Genomic DNA, 21,247 nt, shown 5'->3' with positions numbered 1-21,247 from the left:
TCATAACTCTAATAAGCATTTTTATGTCAATAAGTAACTGAATCATGGAAAGAATTACTAGTGAGTTTAATCATCTGGAACACTTTAATTATGTAAGTTCTCAGATTTTAGTTTTTCTTTCCATAACATAGCTCTTTGAGGCAACTAACTGCAAAATCCTGTAACTGTTGAGAATAAATTTTTGCCAATAAGAGGTCAAAAGATTTATTCTGATAGTATAAAATGCTTAATTCTCTTAACAGTCTTGTCAACCTGATATCACAGACTTTTTATTTCGTTTAATAAGCTTTATAGCACTTAGTGTGATTTCTTTAAATTAAAAGCTTTTTCTAAGTAATTTCTGTGTAAATCATGGGTTTGGTTTTGTCCTTAGCAAAAACAGTTCCAGTGCTAAGTATTATAAAAATCATAGTTTATTAGTCTGAAATTGGACACTCTTAGTGTAGTTCAGTGACATGGGACTTACCTTCTTTCTAGAAGGTAAAATTTTGTTTCAGAACTTAGATTTCTTCTAAGATTAGAATTTTTCTGGGAAGAGTTTGAATCTATTCTTAAAAATCTTTAAGAAGAGAGCAATACAAAAAAAAAAATACTTCTAATCCTTGTTTCACTCTTTTAAAGATGATCTTAATGTGAGTGAATTTAAATCTCAGGAGAGACCTTACGCTGGAGAGAATAAAAACCTCCAAATATTGTAAAATGCAGGGTTTCTTTGGCAAGGAAGGAAGAGAGGAAATAGCTAGTTGCATTGAAAACCTTCTGCAAGTGAGTATCAATTTTGATACTTTAGGCAGAGCTTCATTATGGGCAGACTTGATGGTCGCATTTTGTATCCTGATACAATTCTGGACTGCCTATTGTGTTCTCTCAATAGCAGCTTAAATAGACACGGTGTTAAGGAGTGGAGACTGGATAACCAGACAGTAAAATGAAAGTGGTGATTCCCAAATCTCTGCTCAGCTGCTGGATTTGTCTTGGTTTTGCTTTGTGTCAGTTTTGATTAAAGGACTGACCATTAAAAATGACAAGGACAGGAGAAACAGACAGATTACAGAGGACATTCAGGGTGATGACTTGAAAGGAAGGTTATCAAGGGGAGAAGGAAATAAAAGTTAAAGAAAACAACCAGTCACGAGTATGCAAAGATAATTTGTGGCAATCTGACATGCTAGGATTTTTGTCGTTAAACTTCATACTAAGATGTGTGCAGGTATGTGTGCTCATACCTTGGCTTTCCACTTCTAATTAAAAAATGCTACAGTTCATTGCTCTGGAAGCAAAAGGAGGGAAATAAATGTCTGAAAGAATTTTCTAAACTACTTGCTTGGAGTTTATTGGTGGTTAAGCAAGCTGCCTATCATTCTGTTCTAGCACAAGGCACTGGTTTTCTCCAGTGCATGGCGGACCTTGATGGTGAGCTGTATAAACTACACGTAGTTGGTTAATCTTACAACCACAGTCCTTTGCTACAAAGAGGTATTTTTTGAGAACTTCCTCCAGCTCTTCTTTGCACTTGTTAGTTTAGTTACTATGTTGTCAGGTCTGTTACACTATCTGGTGAATCTTTGGCAAGCTGTACAAACATTGCTTAAGTCATTCATTCAATCAACAATTTCGATGTTAGAGGGAATCTGACTATTGTGTAATTCACAGTGTTGCTTTGTCAGTAGAGAGAGTAATTTTTTATTGAGGTAAAAAAGATCCCAACATATGTGAAACATGCTGTAGGATGAAGGTGATGGTAAAGATGAATTGATTAAATTGAGAGTACGGGAGGTGACGTCCAGTAGAAACTACTCCACAGTTTTCATCCTCAGAATATGTCGTCAGCTAAATTTCATTGCCCATTATGTTTGCCTACCTTTTAGAAAGGTTAAGGGAAGCAGAGGCAAGGTTAACTAACTAACTTGGCTGTAGGGTAAATTGTACGGAGTATCAAGTGCTGTGATCACATCTGTCTCATTCCAGATTAGGGTATCTTGTTTGGTTTGGTTTGTTTTAATTTCTGCAGTGCTAACTGTTCCTTTACAAGCATGTTGCGAACTAATTACCACGTACAGAACTCAGTAGAAAGGATCACATGCGTGCTTCTGCCCTGGTGTGTTTAGTTTCTCTCTCTAAATTTTTTCATCTTCCCAAACCCTTAAAGCCATTTTGCAAATTCCTTCTTTCTTTTTTTTTTTTCTGAGTAAGGACATGAGGCTAGGGGGGTTGAAAAGCACATTTTTGAAAGACTGCTTGTTAAAATGATAGTTGTGTGCCTGAATTTTTCAAAATCAGTACTGGTAAATTTTTCAAATATCAAATTTGAAAAATTAAATTTTTCAAATTTTACTGGTAACTTCCAGCTTACCAGTAAATATTAACTCCTTTTGTTCACATCTGTTGACATCTTTATTCAGGTTTGATCAAGACTTAAGTCACGTTTTATGGTTACCACTCATTGTAGTATCTTCTGCTGATAAAATTACTTTGAAACTCTAATTAATGTCTTTAGTTTGTGTTTTCTTTTTTTAGGCTGCACAGTCAGTGCTGATTTCCCTTTTTGAACTCAACACTCCAGAGTTTACAATGCTATTGGGTGCTTTACCAAAAACATTTCAGGATGGAGCCACAAAGCTTCTCCATAATCATCTCCGGAATACAGGCAACAGTGGTCAGGTATCCACACTTCTGCTACTATGCTTTCTGAAATTACTATGTAGAAGCCTATCTTAGTAGCATTTTGTGGGATGCCTGTAGAGTTAGTTTCTAAGTCTGTGTTGCTTCCAAGTGACTTGAGAGGTTTGAATGTGCTTCCTAAATGTAGTTTACTTTGTACTTTCTAATTTCTAAGTTACACAGGATTGAAGTTACTAGAAAGGGGTTAGACAATCCATGACTTTACTTGAAGCTCTTTAAATGTTTCTGAGCACCAGAAAATAAATATAATAATTAATATAATAAGTTAAAAGGGAATAATTTAATCATACTAGAGTATATGTTCTCATCTCTCCTCCTCCAGGGATCAATGGGAAGTCCTTTAACAAGACCTACTCCACGCTCCCCAGCAAGCTGGTCAAGTCCTCTCACTTCCCCAACCAATACATCACAGAACACTTTGTCACCAAGGTAATGTAGGCTGGTAGTGTTACAATTCCACATCTAAGGCTTATAACACATTGTCCAAAGATGTAACCCCAACAGTGAAAGCATGGGCAAAATCTTGCACTAAATGACAGATGCTTAGAAATAATCTCCCTTCCTCCATAAAATGACAGTGTACTGCTCAGCCTCCCTGAAGGGTCTGACATGCTGGCCTGATTTGAGAAAGGGCTGTATATCTTGGAATGCAAATGGATTAGCAAGAGAATGAACCAAAGTGTGCTTCTCTAACAAGTGTTAGAATGTGTCATGTAATGTTGTGGTTTAACCCCAGCTGACAACTAAGCATCACACAGCCCCTCAATATCCCTGTGGTCGGAGATGGGGGACAATCAAAATACAGAAGAGAGAAAACTGAGATGAAGACAATTAGGTAAAGCAAAAGCTGCATGTGCAAGCAACAGACAGACAAGGAATTCACTACTTCCAGTGGGGGGGTCACTCCTATGTTAACAACCCTGCTTACAGCACAAATCCAACGCATAGACCCCTAACAGTGACTATGAGTAAAGTTAAGTCTATTCCAACCAAAACAAACACACTTGGTCATGAAACCAGATTTAATATTGGAGAGACTAAAGAAGTAATAGTTTACAAATGTTTTTTATAGTAGTGATGTTGTCAGCAAAGTAGACTTTGTATTTTAGCTTTTACCAGTTTGCTTGCTGTTCAGTTTTATCAGCACTCCTTTAAGACTTCTTTCAGAATGTGGGGATGGTGTAAAAATTCTGGTTGTTTCACATCCAGCAGAGTAAAACAGAGCAAAAGAAGTTTGTTTCTTCAGGCAAATGCTGTTACCTAATGTAGCTTTTCCCTTAGCTGCTTTTGGTGCTTTCTGTGTCAGCAGTAGTGCACTTACTAAGGCATACCATAATACAGTTTTGTATTGTGAAGAGACAACTTTCTTAATGTATTTGAAGAAAAGTAATAATCTTAGTAATATTTCCTCAGTCCCTGTAATTGCCTGGTAATGTGATTTAAAAATACAGCATCATTAAATAAATCCATGTTAATTCCTGTCCTTCTCTGTGGCGACAGTGCATTTGACTATGATACTGAAAACATGAATTCTGAAGATATTTACAGCTCTCTTCGTGGAGTCACTGAAGCCATTCAGAATTTCAGTTTTCGTAGTCAGGAAGATATGAATGAGCCTGTAAAACGAGATGGTAAAAAAGATGATGGTGACTCGGTGAGTATTTAAACTCAGTTCATGTTGGTATCAGCAAACTAAGCCAGTGTCTGATTGATTATGGATGGGAAAGCATCTCTTTCATCTTTTCATATGTTTATATTCTTAAATTGGACATTTCTCCTGAATTACTTAAGAGCTTTAGAAAAATATGTTCCTAGTCTTGTGCCACATTTTGAAAACATAAATGCTCATTTTAAGTAGCACAGTGTGTTTAACATGTTAGCAGTTTAAAAACCAGTGATCTTGCAAAACAGCTGGAGTTAAGCTTTTGAAAAGTTTGCACCCTAGGATATGGTTTTCTGCATGTTTTATTTTATTGTGTACAAAACCTGTGGGCTGTTGAGTGCTACATAGAGTATTTAAGAATTCTGTTTCCATGGAACTTGGGGTTTAAGCTTTGTTGAACTTGCCACATACGAATATGTTTAAACATGGTTTTAATTATTTTGCATTGGACTTGTAAAATAAAATACAACTGTTTCTGGTTTATGAATTTTTTTGGACAATGTATACTTTCCCTTTTTTTGTTTTTATTTTGGTTTTTTTTAAGGAAAGCAAAATTTAGGGAACTAAGACTTCTTATTTGAGGGCTGGTTTGAAAATTCTAAGCCTTTTGAAATTTGTAAGTTTTTGCTACATAAATTAATTAGTTGATGTAGTTAATGGAAAGGTGCAAGAGTGTATTTCACATGCTCATGTGATTCTTCCTCCTGCAGATTTGCAGTGCTTCTGGAATAGTGGACATGCGAGCAGGAAGTGGCGTGAGCGATACAGGTCGGACAGCTCTGGATAACAAAACATCATTACTCAACACAATGCCTCCCCACTCCTCACCCCGTGCACGAGATTACAACCCATACAATTATTCTGATGGTATCAGTCCATTTAATAAATCTGCTTTGAAAGAAGCCATGTTTGATGATGATGCAGAGCAGTTTCCTGATGGTGAGATTCAGTTTACATTCTGTGCTAGAAAAAAAATTCTAAGATTTTCTATCTTGGAGTTTAATTTCTGAAGTTATTACTGGGAATATATGTATCACTTCTTTGAGAAGTTTTTGCAAATGCTATATTTTGAATTAGTTTATTTGTTAAGTCATCTCTTTGAGTTGGATTACCTGGTAATTACCTGGTATTTGTAGAGACTAAGGGTAGAAATGAAATAATAATATTAAGGGTAAATAAGGGTAATAATAGTAAGGGTAAAAATTAAGGAAATGCTGTGTTGTGTACTTCTGATAGCACATCCTGTATCTGTATTGTATAATATAAATTTACTTATCAGATTGTTTTATGATTGCAGTTTAAAGCGGGAGGGTGGAGAAAAGATTTACAACAAGGAAGTAAAACTGGATCAAACCAGTTTGGGAATTAGGTGAAAGATTAAGTATTTTGTTAGTAATATATTTGTATTTGAAACATGACATTGGCATTTTCTGTTGACTAAACATTCTTCTTAAATGAAACAAAACAAACCAGCTTTTTACTGGGAAGGTGGTTCATCTAGCCCATGTAAATCTAGGAACTTGTGTTGATGTCTTGTAGGCTTCCAGAGCTTCTTTATGATATTTCTCAATATATCTTTGGGTAATTTTTTATATATTAACATATTATATGTGTTAAGAAGGTTCCTAAGTATCACTACTATCATTATTTTAATAAATAGTTAGTGGTTCTTATAATCTAGTATTCCTGTTGTTCAGCTATAGATTAAGTTTTTAAGTAAACGCTTTCTTAATAGCAAGGGACAAACTAATCATTTCCCTTCTACCTGTTTTGTTTTTGTCATTCTGCAAAAGATGTGTTACAGAAACTGTTGAAAAACAGTTATTTTTTGACATGGTGTTTTATTCACCTATTCAGTAAGTTTGCTTTAAGTTTGCATTAAATCAAAACCAAATCCAAGTATGGTGCATTTTTCTTACATATCTGTGAAGAAGCATATAGCGTACCCAAATGTTTTCTTCTGAAAAAGATGGAGAAGAAAGCACAGTTTTACAAATCATGTTATGTACATAATTAAATAGCTTTTCCATCTACATACAGAGGTTATGTTCAAGATTCCGTATTAAGGGATCTTGTTTTACAGGGGAGAAGCCTCCTTCTACCTTCTGACAACTTATTTTGGGTATTTCATTAAATGAGATGAAGTATGTGCTGTGCCAGCATGATCCAGTTTTGTAACAACTCATGACTGGCTGGAGTGAGGCATCCCTATCCTGTCTTAGTTTGTCCTGGTTGGAAGAGTAGTGCAATGCATTATTTAGGTCTGCTCCTTAATGCATCTTGATGAAGTACTTGCTTTCATTCCTGTGTTGTTCACACTTAGTATTTAGTTATATCATGTATATTCTGTTATTTGTGTGTTACTTTTAGAATTTCATCTGGGATTATTTATAAAAAGTGCAAGAGAAAAGGTACACTTGGCAAAACACACCTTGTGTCTCCAACTCCTCTGTTGCGAGTTACACACTTCCCCAATAAATCTGAAGGGCCCATTTGACATTAGATAACAGTTTTTGGAAACTCCACAGAATTGCTGCTTGTTCCTGACACAAAATTCTGTTCGTACTGGATTCCCAACTGTCCTGACATTACTGACAGAAAGATGTGGAAATAGAAGGCTAGATGGGAAAACCTTAACTGCTCATGCCATCCTGCCAGCAGCACTGGGGCAGGAACATGTATTCTACAGATGGTTTGTCTGGCAGTTCTGGAGATGCCACAGTGTGTTTCACATGAGTCACATTTGTGTGTTTTGCCTCTATTTCACTAAAAAGGTTTTCAGAGTAACAGCCTAAATCTTCCAACTACTTGCACTTCGGTTTTTTTCCCCAAGGGAAATGCCCTTTATCTGAAGCATAAGGAAACCTGGCTCTTTAAGTCACTTCAAGACTCCTTAAAAGCAGTTCAGTTTCCGTTTCAAAAACAGTGTTCTACAAAGAGGCTTATTTATTTCATCTTATTTCCGTGGATTGCACTTTCCAAACATCTTCCTTTTTGCCTGCCACTTTGTGTATGGGCTTAAGATTTCTGCTTCTGGGTCTTGCCTTACACTTGGCATCTTTTTTTTTTCAGACCATTCCTTTGATTTGACATGATAATTTCCAGTTCTTACTCTGTTCTCCAGAATGGTTGTGATTGCTCCTAAAGTGATGTCATTTACAGATTTTCTGAGTTCACTCCATATTCCTTAGATAGCACTAATAAATGCATCCAACAGAACTAGGCTCTGTACACATCCAAGCAAGGACATTACTCATATCCTCCTGGATAAATAGAAAGCCAGTTATAATCCAGTCACCCTGCAAGTGATTCATCAAGTTTTACACTTGCTTTGTTGGCTTTTGGCTATCATGTTTGCATAACTTTTACATTAGGATGCAGTGAGTGAAAGTAGGAAATGCTTTCCTAAATTCAGGACATACCTACATGTTCCCTTTTAACCCCTACACTGTTTATCCTGTGGTTTGAGAAGACCTGTTCTTCATCAATTATTTATCTCTCTAATGCGTATTTTAATTCATTCAAATGAAGGAGTTGCATCTGCTCCTCTTCATTTGTGTTTTGTTTCCTTTCTGAAAAAGAAATTTTGGAGTAGTCTTTGAATGTGACTTCTTTTATGCTTCTTCATTCTTATCTGGAGAATGTTTGGAAATGAACACTGGGTGCTAATTCTTAGAAAGGAATGGGAAAGACAAATTGAAAAGGCACATCCCTCTTGGTTATCTTCAAGTTTTTCTGTTATGTAGTCCACTACTGAAGCTTTTTTCTCCCCCTTATTTCTGCATGGACATGGCTATTACCTTCCCCTCTCTTTAACCCTTCCATTCATCCATTTAACACACCACAATGAAAATACTTTATTTAAGCAGATATGAGTATTTTTCCTAATGAAGTGTCAATATGTATTCCCTGAAATAGGATTTGCTATAGCTATAATCCTTACAGTTTGGTAGAAAAGTGTAATAGTGCTGCCAATAAAAGTAATGATCTTGCTTCCATAAAAATGATTGTCCATTCTGCTCATCTGCTTTAAATAATAACTCACCTAATGCAATTTCAGTCTGACCTTTAGTCAAACCTTAATCATCCATTAATACAGAGGCAGCAGAAGTGTTTAGTTTGCTTTCAGATGCTGGTGCTCCTGTTTATTCATGCAAAACAGAATGCAAATAGGAATGTGGGGTTCAAAACCAGAATGATTTTTACAGTAGCTGATGAGTGATGCTAAGATATTTATTTCTGTGGTATTCAGCTTTTACTGTTTTCTTTGTACAAGTGTTTTGTACAGCATTTTTAAGTTATAGTCCTGAATGTAGTAATACGAGATGTTCAGGGCTGCGGTTTCTCAGTGTATGATACAATTAATTTGTCATGGAGGCTGTATTTTATGTTTTAGTTAATACATGCAGTCATTTCAGGAAAGTTGCAATGCATCTGCATTGTATGACAGAACTTCCAATTTTTTGCCTTAGGAAAAGGCATGTTTCTCTTAATTTATCCAAAAGTTTCAGTGCAAAGATGGAAGCTATATGCTTTCCTTTCTTAAAGGCTAAATGGGTCTTGATGATGGAATAAAGGTACTAAGTTGATACTCAAGTTTTCATTAAGACCATTTTTAAGTTTCTTGACTGTTTGCAGATCACTCTGTTTGCAGTCCAGTGTTTACAAATATAGGTTGTGTTGCTAACATATTTTTCCATTACCATGGAATCCTTTCTAATCAAAACTAAAATCAAGAGCCATCTTTTAATAAATTGTTTTTGGGATCTGTGGGACTAATAGCCCTGGTTTGTCTTTAGTTCAACTCTTGTACCAAGAACCATTGTTAGATTTTTTTTTCTCTGCTTGTTTTAGCAACCTAGCTATTGCTGTGGAATCATGGCTTACAAAAATCTAAACAATTATGTAATACTAACAGAGAAAAAAAAAATTTCATCTTGAATGGAAGGGTCATGTGGGAAAGAAGGCCCTTCATGTATAGATCAGATTTAAAAGGATGCAGAGAACTTAGTGGGTACTGCAAGCCTGAAAACTCCTGCAGTAAACAAGCCTGCAAGGGGGTTTTTGCTGTATCATTGTAGGGGTTTGGGGGAGATTGTAAGCTTGTTCAGCAATGTTGGCTGCACTGAAAATGTAGTAGCCAGACTGCAATTCCTCCAGGCAAATGTGGTGAAGAAAACAAAAGCATGCTGAAAGGCAAGCAAGTCATAGTAGAAAATATTCTTTACTTGTACAACAGGCACTAATATTTATTTGCAATAACTGTGTTTGTGCATTCCTTTTTGACAGAGCCCCCCATGGACCATTCTGATCTGGTTGCAGAGCTACTAAAAGAGTTATCAAACCATAATGAAAGAGTTGAAGAAAGAAAGGCTGCCCTGTATGAGCTCATGAAGTTAACTCAGGAAGAGTCTTTTGGTGTTTGGGATGAGCACTTCAAAACAATACTACTTCTGCTGCTTGAAACACTTGGAGATAAAGAGGTAAATTCAGAGACATACAGTTAAGAATGCTGACAAAGTACATGGCTTACTTTTAGTACCTTTGACATTTGCACAAGTTGTAGAAAGAGCACAAATTCCAGTTACTGATGGAAAAACAAAAAAAAAATGAAGGAAATAAAATGCCATGAAGTCCACTTGCTCTGATAGTGAAAAGGGCATCAGTGATACTTAGCTTCTCCAGGCTTCCTGTTTGTGGATTCTGACACAACAGATTGAATGAAACATTTTTGCACTGAGATTCAAAGCTTATCTGTTTTTAGCCCCTGAGTGAATCTAGAATATCAAAACATCGTGTGTGGCAAAGCATTTAAAAATTTATTTCTAAAATACAGTAATAATCATTGTGAAGAAACTGAGTTCTGTGTAATAGTTCTCTAAAAGGCCATGTTTCTGAAGTTACTGAGGATCAAAAATCAAACTTGCATTAGATTTTTAAAATAATTTTAAAAAGAAGTAGTAAAAAATGTTGCATGATGGTTTTATCAGCCCTTGTGTTTGCAACTTAACTTCTGGGTAACATAGATAAGTTAGATTATGTCAGCAGTATGTTTATGATATATCACCTGAATTTTCTGCAAAAAGAGTGATTGAAGAGATTTTTTTTTTCCTACTTTTATTTGTTAACACTAGATTCAGACTGTGTATGTGTGCAAAGCATAATCTGATATTTTTCCATTATTAAAGACTTTTCTGTCAGCTGAACAAATGTTAAAAGCATATGTCTGTTTAAAGATGCATAACTCATTTATTTTAATATTGAATCTTTAGCATGCAATTAGAGCTTTGGCACTGAAAGTTCTGAGAGAAATTCTAAGAAACCAGCCAGCAAGGTTTAAGAATTATGCAGAGCTCACAATCATGAAGACATTAGAAGCGCATAAAGATCCTCATAAGGAGGTCAGTAATCAGTTATTTTATTTGTTTAAGGTTATGACAAATTATTACAAAATGAAAGAGCTGTCCAGAAAATGTGAAATAACCAGTTCTTACTGAGGAAGAAATTTTTTTAATAAGCACATGTTAAATAACAATGATGTTATTAGTTAATATGCATATGCAAGAAAAAAAAACCTCTGCAGTTCTAAAAGCTCTGGAATGAATAATATCATCCCTAATAACGATTGCCTTGGGTACCATCCCACAGGACAGTGTGACTAACATGGCTCTTCAAGGAATAACTGAAAGGTGCTTTTCCCTTGTTTGACATCTTAAGCCAAATAGAAGTGTCCTAGAGATCTAAAACAAGTTTGGGGTTTCAATGAGTTTTATGTTTGAGAGATGGGACTAAACAAGACAAGGAATTGTCAGCCCTTTCCATTATGCTCCATTTTGAGGGCATGGCTTTGAATTGTGTTAAGGGAAAATGCATGGGAATATGTCAGTGGGGGAGGTGCTTGTGCCAGGAATAGTGAGGGGATTCAGGAGAAGCTATGTAAATGTAAGCTTGCTCAGAGTTATTTGTGATGCCTGCATACACAATAAAGGACAATGCATGTAAATATAGGAAACAGATGCAGTAACAAACCCATTATTCAACTTCTGACATCAGTGTCACTGATTCTGTGGAAAGAATCCATGTTTATTTCTAAATGGGTGCATCTTCCCCATGCAAGGGCACTTTGTGGAATTTACTGTGGAGTTTCAGGTTTTTAAGTTGACTTTGATTCCTCCTATCATGTGACTTTGTCACTCATTTGATGCTCGTTTCTCTTTTCCCCTGTGCTCTCTGGAGTTGTTTCATACACTGTATCGATTGCAGTGTCATTTCCCCATCATCCCTTCTCTGTTCCTCTGTTTTTTTCTTTCTTATGGTTTTGTGTGTTAGGAATGAGAGAGTAAAGGAGACAAGGATGGAGAGAAAGTTCTGGAGGATTTTGTACATCACTAGTGTACAACCACTCATTCTGTAAAGTGATTTCTCTTTTTAGATGTCAGATGCCACCAAAGCACTAATGTGAAGATTAGATGTTAATTTTCTCTGTGGTGCCCTTGTTGTGTTTTGAGCTTCTCTACCCGTTGATGTCCTACCTGATTACTCTTGTTCTCTTCATTCTGCATATTCTTCAGGCTTAAAGTACTCTTTTCTCATAGCTTCTTTCACAATTACAGGGGAAGAAAAACAGCTAGATTGGCTACAGTTAGCAATCTAGGCATGCTATTAAACACGCTTTTGAAATTAATGTGAAAATATTTTTTGTCAGTGAACACTGACCTAACAAGCAGTAATAATGAAAGCACTAGAAATTACAGGTTTACAAAGGTGGTGATATCTCAATATGTAGCTGGAGGGTATGCAGAATACAGAAATTTCAGATCATATTAAACAAGCATATTTGAAACACTGGTATGTGTATTGCCAAGGGCATTGTAGCCACAGAATATTGGGAAGAATTTTGATTTTAGGAAATATTGTCCAACAGCTGGACTCTTTACATATTTCTGTAATATTGCAGAGGTCTTGATAGGAAACTTTCATGCTCAAGACCATTACTGACAGAAAGTGGACCACACAGTAAGAGTCTCATATAAATCACTTTTCTGTGTCCTTTTCTTTCAATAGGTGGTGAGATCTGCTGAAGAAGCTGCTTCCATGCTGGCCACTTCCATTAGCCCAGATCAGTGCATCAAAGTTCTCTGTCCAATTATCCAAACTGCAGATTACCCCATTAATCTGGCTGCAATCAAAATGCAGACAAAAGTTATAGAAAGAGTATCTAAAGAAACCCTTACTCAGCTTTTACCAGAGATTGTGCCAGGTCTAATACAGGTAAGGAGAGAAGAGAGAAGAAGATGGGGGGGAAAAGGCCAAACAGACTAACAAAAAGAAACTATACATACGAATTGCAAAGACTTTTTAAAGATAGTACCGCTTTGTTCTCATGAAGTATTTCACTTGTCTGATAGTTGGTGGCTGCCTTGACCCAAAATACCTTGGATAGTGGGAACAATCTCTTTGATTAGCAGGGAGCTAAATTGTAACTCAGGAAATCTCACTAGAATATAAAGTCCTTTTTATAGGTAGGACTGGCAGTAACTTTTAGTTCTAAGGTAATTCTTTGTTGTTTGTACTTTTTCCAAGTTACATAACTGGGTGTGAAGCAGTTTGCATATAATTGTAGAGTTTTATCAGCTGGGGCTTTTGGGAGGCAAGAGGAAAGAAGCAGTTTATAAAGTTGAATAAAATTAGAAGGATATCAGGATATCCGAGTTTTCTCTTCCTTTGTCTTTAAAACTGATTTTTTTAACCACCTTTTTATCATACCAAGAGCCAAAATACATTAATTTCCTTCATGGATCATGACTTTTTGGAGTTGGCAGCTGCATTCTGCAGATTTCTGTCTTTATTGGGTGTGATTCAGTCATACATCTGAAGAAAAACAGAGGCAGAGAAGGGCCCTCTGAGGAGGGAGTATGAGTGAGACAGCCAGACATGGGATGATAAAAAAATGGTAAAAGAAAAATCATTGAAAAATGAGTTGGGGGTTAAGAAAAGAGTCTAGCTGTTGAGAGGCTTCTTTTATTCACAGTCAGGAAACTCTAAGTTGTGAGCAGTCTTTTGCTTTAAGTAAATACCTGTATAATCTAGAAAAGTTATCTTCTGTGCTCACCTATTGCATGGCAGCATCTCTGTTTTCAGTGTAACTCATGAACAGGACTGTGTGACTTTTAAATTCAGCCTGAAAATGATTATCAGTGGTGATTAATATGCAGCCTGCTTTTTAACTGCATGTTCTGTATTTGCGTGGGGTTTTTTTTTGGTTTTTTTTTTTTTTTTTTTTGTTGGAATGCTTCGTTGGGCTGCATTGGCATTAATTTACCATAGACTTCAATGTATTTATTACAGTAAATAAGTAAATAGTTTTCTGGGGCTTTTAATCATTAACTGATAAGGTATTAATGTTAATTTTATTGCTTTCTAGGGTTATGATAATTCAGAGAGCAGTGTTCGTAAGGCATGTGTTTTCTGCCTTGTAGCCATTCATGCAGTAATTGGTGATGAACTAAAACCACATCTCAGTCAACTCACTGGCAGTAAAGTAAGTACAAGATACCATTTAAACAAATCTTGGCTCATAATTGCATCTATGCATTTGCATTTTGGTTTGCCTTTGCCAGAAAGTTTCAATGAAGTATATACTTGAATCAGTTGTATTAATATGACTTCACTGTAAAATATTCAAAACTGAGATTCCACAGATTTTTATGCAAGTGTACAAACTTCAGCATTAAGATAACTACTAAACTGTGTTTCTTACTGCTTTTTAATGCATTCAGTTCTTTGTATGCTGGTAGTAGTGATAATGGCTGTATTCAGCAGGCTTTTCCTATCAGTGTTTCTTGTCTTTGCTTTCATGCAAGTTCTGACTGAAAAACAAGGAACATAGTAGGTCCATGTCACATACAGCAGTTTCATTTATTCTTCCTCCTTGTTACTTTGCTTTCACAGGTCTTTTCAGTACCTCTAATTTGAAATAATAAGAACTAGTCTGTGGTCCCTTTTGTCTCAAGATATTTATGATTTTATTGACCTCTTTTTCATGCAGTTTTTTAGCATGAACAGCTATACGTTAATTATGAATCTCTTTGTCCTTGGCAGTCAAATAGGACAAATAATTTTGTGTGTCTGTGAATAAGACAGTTCTATCTTTCAAATGGTTTCTGTGATTGTATTTAAAATGACTCCAGACAATATTGGAAGCTTTAGTAAATACCAGCATCAGCAACTCTGACTAGAAGCTTGAACCTCAGATTAACTTAGAAGAAAAAGAAACCCAAACCACTACGATATTTAGAAAAACATTTTAATTGGAGGAAAATATTCCATCTTTCTTAATCTACCTAGCTTACATCATATTCTTCTTCACATCCCTAAAGAAGCTTGAGCAGTTTCCTAGTGACAAATTTTACTTGTGTTTGATGATTACATTGGCATGTATGTTCCTCTTGAATAACCGTAAAGTAAAATTTTGTTTTTAGGGAGAAGGGATTAATGTCTGTTTTCTTGTACCGTTCCTGTAGTCAGTCTGTACTGTTTGCAAATACTAAACAGAGTTACTTTCTGCCTTAAATTTGCAGATGAAATTATTGAACCTTTACATCAAACGTGCACAAACAGGCTCTGGAGCAGGGGATACAGCAGCAGATATGTCTGGACAAAGCTAATGAAGCTGAGAAGAGTTAACCAGGTCTCCTAAAGCAAGGGCAAGGCCCTCTTCAGTGAAAGGAAAATCCTTACATGCAACTTCTGGAACTTTATTCTTGTTTTGGTTTTTTTTTTCCCCTTTCTTTTGTTTTGTTTTTATTGTTTGGGGTTTTGTTGTTTTTTTTTTCTTTAACCAACGGCTGTCCTCAGCCTGCATGAGACTGATGCAATAGAATTATTGGAAAAATAATAAGGAAAAGCAGTATTAACATCAGTTGATCAAAGCAGAATAAAATTTCAAAATAATCTTACCCATCAGTTACCCTGTTCATAATCCTCTGTGTCTTCCCATTAACTTCTGCCAGTGTTACTGTATTAAAAAAAGATTTTTTAACGCTAATTAAAAAGGTATGCTTTAAGCTTCAGAAGTTAAAATATAAATTCTGTTGCTTTTCTTCAACTGCAGATAACATTACTTTTTTATTGCTGTTTAGTTTGAGTATCATGTCCTTCGCTAGAAACAAGAAGTGATGTGAAACAAGGCTGAACTAGTCTGAACTGCAGTGAGACTCATTCACTGTGTTGGTGGTTCATCATCTTATTTACAGCTTGTTTGGGATATTCTGGAGATTGAGAAATATGCCTATAAAAAGAAAGCTGGATTGATCCAGCTCTGTCACAGTGATATTGTTCATTGGTTGTATGTTTGTTGCATAAATAAGAATTTAGTGTGCGCAGCAGAGGACTGGTACAACCAGTACCTCTTAATGTGGGAGACAGCCCTGCCAGGGCAGCACTGCCAACCTGGTGATAGTGTGGCAGCCTGCTGGTGAGCAGCAGAGTTCATGGTCACTTGATGGACGTGAACCATCCTTGTCACCTTTCGTTCTTCAAGCAGGATGCTTCAGAATGGAGTGCTCTGCCCAAGCATGCTCAGTATGTATTTATCTTTATCACTAGAATGTTTCCTCTCAACCTAATTGCTGGAACAAGTAGTCTTGTATTGTAATTCACATGGGATCTTACGACAACAGTGCAGAAAACTATTTATCCCTTACCTTCCTAAAAGCACCAAGATTTTCTGCATTGAATTTAAATGGGGGGAGGGGGGAATAGTCACAAATGCTATGGATCTCGCCACCTTTTAATTTAAAGAAAAATATATATTTTGGATGAGTAGGAAAAGCTGCACCAAATTATTTGCATGGTTTTCTTGACTAGCATCCTCAAGACCCATCTGGATTAAGGTGTGGAAATGTTTCAAGGGTTTGTTTTTCCATTTTTGAAAAAGAGTTAGTATATTGTGAATAATGGTTCTTTGTATTTATGAAGTTGATAATGGAAAGAGAACAAAGATAAGTAAATGTGTCCCTAAATGTTGTCTCTTCCTTTTTTTCCTTTTTTTTTTATTTTTTCCTTTTTGTTTTTTGGTTTTTTTTATATAAGCAGCAAGCTAATTAAGTGAGAAATGGGATGAAACAGTACCTTTCCCAGGAAGAGTGGAACTTTTTTTTCCTTTTTTTTTCTCTTTGACTGTGATGTTGTCTAGTAGTAGGAAGTGTATCCTGATAAGAGAGAAAATAGTGGTGCCAAGGATGATGATCTATGCTAGGCTAAAATTCTCTCTACCTCTTCAGGGTGACTAATTTTTGACTGAGCTGCTGCATATAGCACCCAGTAGAAGAACTATCTACAGAAAAATCTTTATTTTTTTTTTCCAAATTATCACTTAATGTGTATTCAAAACTCTATTCTTCAACATTGCAGCCAAATATCATAAGAAACTATTGACACACTTTACCTGCTAGGAACCTTGAAAAACAAAACTGAATAAAAAATTAAGTCAGATGCTTGTAGTTAACATGAAAGGTTTTTACTTTAGTTTGAAGTGAATGCGATAGAAAGAGCTAAGATGTGGTTATTAAAGAAGCAATGCCATTGCAGAGATTTATTTGGAGGAAAAGTTGTAGAAATTTATGTAAAGACTTAAACCCAAGACTGTCATAACTCCTCGCTAGCCCTTTTTAGCAGCTACATCAAGAAAATAGTATCTCCTCCTTCTTTTCTTTGTTACGTGTAACATCCTTGTTGTTTTCTACTGTTTAATTACATTGTGTATTTATAGTTCTATGCTTACCATTGTGCATATACTGGCAATAAAATGTACATAACATTACTTAAAAGATTAGCAATGTATACATTCTGGTTTTTCTGTTTTATTTGAACACATGCTATAAGAAAAAATTATAAATGTGATTCATACAGCATTGGTTTAAAAAAATTTATCTTAATATTCATGTTTTTTGTGTCCAAATGATGTTTCTTTATATAGTCTTGTTACTAAATCTGACTTGGCATTTGAGAACATGCTTTGAATATAGGTATATTAGACAAATTTTTTAAAAATTGCATAAAATCTTATGAACATGGTTTACTTCATCTAGGCAGATTTTTTGTTTATTATTTCTTTTATTTGTACATTACACCTCATTTACATTTTACTTTTTTAATATATAAAAATATTTTTCAGTCTACAGTCTTGTAGTTTTTACATTTTAATTATACAGATGGTCACTTAAAAAAAATTGCACAAATTATAAGCTTAATAGACCTGTATGTTATTCCTGCATTTTGTATAGGTAATATTTATTTTCAGAGAATCATTGCAAGATGACTGTTACTTGTCATCTTTTTGAAGATGCTATTTCATACTGAAAATATAAGTTATTGAAACATACAGTATATATTCTGGATGAAACCTAGTTTTTTTACATGTAAACAGAAGATATGTTTTTTATCCCCTATATGACTGAAAAATTTTGCTCCAGGTAGGGGGGAGGAAAATATTTACCCCAAGTTTGTTCATCAGTTTTGCTTCTAAGCCATCTTTAAATGTTTTAAGCGAAGATATCCCATGTATTAAGAATCTCAGTGCAATGTATTTAAATGAATATTTTACTTATGATATGACTAGTTCTGTTTCCAGCAGAGATGGGGTTGCTATCTTTGTAAACAGATAGAATTTATTTATATTACATGAAGCCATCAGAATGTAAGAATTTGAGAAGAAAGTTATTTCCACAGCAGCCAGTTTATCAGATTCATTGCATTGCTTTTTGCCTTCATTTCCTATATTATAAGTAGATATTAGCTCAGTTAAATTCAAGCAGTGCTTAGTCATGCCTTATGTTCCTGCTGGAAGTGGTTTCTCTAATGGATTACCATAAAGATCTGGGAAAACATAGGACAGTTATAAGTTGCTGTTCTTTCAGACAGGGTTTCTACATGTTCCTTCTAATATCCTGTGAAGATAGGTCATTGCAGTCATTGGAATACTGAAATGTAATTCTTAAAGGTTGGGTTTGGGCTTTAAAAAAGAGGAAGGAGAAGTAAAGCTACATGCAGAATCAGGATGGGCAATGGGTCTCGTGGATGTCTCAGGTTTGGATGTCATTTGCTTTAAATAATTTTGAGTAACACATTATGTTCAGATGAAGTCTTAGCAAGGAAGTCGGGATAATAAATGTAAATTGAAAGGAGAGCTGATCGTGTAAATTTTCCTGAGTTGGCTTGCTTGTTTGTTTTTGAAGATAAAGGTTGGAACAGATTGAGTTGTGTTTATTATTTGCGGTCTGAGTCACAGAGCAAAAAGAACAAACATCTGGATCCTGAAACATTTACATATTCTTAATGGTTTCTATGCGTGTTTAAACATTTAAGTCACAAACATAGCCATGAAAAAAGTCTACTGAGAATGCAGGCCTAAACTGCTCACAGTTTGAATTTTCAGCAAAGGAATTCAAATGCTGAATGTGACATTGTCCCTTTGAAAACAACTGAAAAAGAAGAAAACAATTTGAGAAATCTGTTCTATTACGGTACAGTTACTCCCTGTGGGAGGCAAGTGAGAATGGTTCCACTGGCTGTGGTAACTTGCACTGTGTTGGGTTGGGACTTCACAAACACAGAGAACACAATAAACACAATTACGATGGGGATGCATAAACAGTTTGGAACTGGAGGATTACCTGGAGAACAAAGTGTTGTTTTCTCCCAATTAAAACAGTAAACTGATGAGTTTTGCAACTGCAGTCTACTTCCAGGTAAGATAAACATCAATATTCATATTGAGCTAACTTAAGAAAATGTCATCAAATTCTCCCCCACATAAGTTTTCCAACTCATTAAAAGTACGTACTTTAAAGCTTTGCTTCATAATTCATGTTTGTTTTCTTTTTTGTTAAAACATAGAAGGTTTTCAGAAATATGGGAAGTTTGAAGAACTAATTGTGCTGTACTGGCAAAAAAATCAAACTTTTGCAAGTTTGATTCTTACTTACTCTTCTTCTGTATTTTGTTGATGTTTCTATGTTTTAGTGTACTTTAAAAACTCAGAGTTTCCAAGCTGTGCAGCTTGGATTGTCCCAGTTAAAGAAGTTTCTTCATTTGTTGATGGGATTTTAGAATAATAAGTGTGTTTACTAAGAACTTTGCAAGCAGTTTTGAATACTGTATGATTTCTGTTGAATATAAAATTCTATAACTTTTGATGTATTTTAGATAGATATAAGTGATTCTAGTGGAAATACTTTGAAGGGAGTAAGATTGGAAAAAAATACGGATAGTGAAACACAGAAAATATGTCTATCTAAGGAACACCTGTAGCAGGTAAAAACAAATATGTAGATTTAAGTTATGCAGTAGACATATTCTCAAAAGACAGCTGGACTGGTTTAGGTGTTCTCTCACCAACTATTCATATCTGCCTGTGGCAGAGCCAACAGAGTACGTTCATGGGAGCTTCTCTAATCTGTTCCCCAGTCTGATTTTTCTGGAATAATCTCAGTCTGGTCCTCCAGCAACACCAAGGGCTCACAAACCTGTGCCAGAGAATGAACAAATGACTGTCCTGGGCTGAGAGGATCTGCCTGTATGGGGGGCAGTGGTGCGGGAGGAAATACAAGAAAACCCACCTGTTTCTATGCACAGTGTGTTTAGCCTGAGCAGGTACTGCTCATGTCAAAATACCAGGGAAGATGAGGAAACCGTTGATTTCAGCTTGGATAAACAGCTCAAGTGCAAGCCTGTAGGGGAATGGATGTGTGTTCCATTTAAAATTGCAGATCAACGTGTTTTAAAATGCTTAATTAATTTATATGCTAGTCTGAAATAATACATATGAACCTAATGAAATGTACCTGTGTACAACTACAAAAAGCCTCTAATCTGGAAAAATAGTTATTTTGGGCCTGTTACTTTGTGTCCTTTCAACACAACTTAAACTGATACAGATAAAACATTTTTACACTATAGTGAATATGTTAACAGATGGTTGTATTTTGCCTAAAGAATTTCTGAGCTGTTTGATGTGGTTTTTGATCTTTGAGATGATCATGTTAGATGATGGCCATGCTGGCCAACTAATCAATTGAAATACTTTTCCAAGACAAAATTACCTGCTTTGCCTAAGGAATTTTCATGCATCACCATTTATATAGCCTGTACCTCACCTAGAGAAGAAATCTAAATTGGATATTATATGATTGTTCAGAAAGTGCCAGCTTATACTTCTTAAAACCTTACTTGGAGAGCTGGTACTGTCAGAGGCTGCCTTTTCTCAGAATGCTGTTAATTAGCCACTGCTTGAGCCATGTAAGATTTTTGCACTGTTAGGAGGTGGAAAATGCATGTTGCTAGAAAATAAGAGGAGAAAGATATGGTATATGTACTTAATTGTATGGTATGTATGTATGTTATGTTACATAATATGTATGTTGCAGGTAATGTTCTTAAAAACCTTAAAGCCCCTGTGTTTTTAGGAAGGGAACTTTCTTGGAATACATGATGTCTTTCTTTCTGCTTTGGGAATTGGGAGGAAAACACTGATGTTGGAGGACTTTATTTACAAAGCCAAGCCAGCCCAATGGTAGAAAACATTAGATATTGCAGAGTACCAAAGCTGCCTCAGAGCCTCAGGTAGAAGGGAGTCAGTCCATTAGGACTGAGAAATAACCAAGCTCTGTTTTCTGAGTCAGGCAGCCTGCAATGCCTCTGGAGTCTGGGAGTCCAAATACTGATTTTTAGGCTACCAAGCACAGAATAGCAGAATAACAACTACTTGAACTTGTCCACCTTTACAGACTTGGGAGTCATCTCAAAATGAGATGGACTCCACCCTTTGCCACCATCATGAAAACTTGCTAACTTAAGTTTAGATTCAGGTACGATGTAATGGGTTAAATCAAAATACTCTCT

General features: G+C 35.6%; 2 protein-coding genes across 38 annotated transcripts in view; both read left to right on the top strand.

Annotated features, from left to right (window-relative positions):
* CLASP2 (cytoplasmic linker associated protein 2) overlaps positions 1 to 17,180 on the top strand; it is a 144,540-nt gene extending 127,360 nt beyond the window's left edge. For all 34 annotated transcript variants that reach the window (XM_088065036.1, XM_088065044.1, XM_088064924.1 and 31 more), the window contains 9 exons: positions 2,518 to 2,661; positions 3,005 to 3,111; positions 4,183 to 4,336; positions 5,056 to 5,284; positions 9,635 to 9,828; positions 10,618 to 10,746; positions 12,410 to 12,616; positions 13,770 to 13,886; positions 14,926 to 17,180. In XM_088065036.1, the coding sequence (XP_087921162.1) occupies positions 2,518 to 2,661; positions 3,005 to 3,111; positions 4,183 to 4,336; positions 5,056 to 5,284; positions 9,635 to 9,828; positions 10,618 to 10,746; positions 12,410 to 12,616; positions 13,770 to 13,886; positions 14,926 to 15,012 (1,368 nt within the window). In that variant the 3' untranslated portion in view covers positions 15,013 to 17,180. The remainder of the gene's footprint in view (positions 1 to 2,517; positions 2,662 to 3,004; positions 3,112 to 4,182; positions 4,337 to 5,055; positions 5,285 to 9,634; positions 9,829 to 10,617; positions 10,747 to 12,409; positions 12,617 to 13,769; positions 13,887 to 14,925) is intronic.
* UBP1 (upstream binding protein 1) overlaps positions 15,800 to 21,247 on the top strand; it is a 50,790-nt gene continuing 45,342 nt past the window's right edge. For all 4 annotated transcript variants that reach the window (XM_088065070.1, XM_088065063.1, XM_088065060.1 and 1 more), the window contains exon 1: positions 15,800 to 15,928. In XM_088065070.1, coding sequence (XP_087921196.1) covers positions 15,849 to 15,928 — 80 coding nt within the window. In that variant the 5' untranslated portion in view covers positions 15,800 to 15,848. The remainder of the gene's footprint in view (positions 15,929 to 21,247) is intronic.

The sequence above is a fragment of the Pseudopodoces humilis genome, chromosome 1 (genome assembly GCF_049639895.1).
Source record: "Pseudopodoces humilis isolate 2021_Gansu_Grassland_sample_001 chromosome 1, ASM4963989v1, whole genome shotgun sequence".
NCBI lineage: Eukaryota > Metazoa > Chordata > Aves > Passeriformes > Paridae > Pseudopodoces > Pseudopodoces humilis.
Note: the sequence above shows the minus strand (reverse complement) of the source record. Positions and strands in the feature narration are given on the sequence as shown.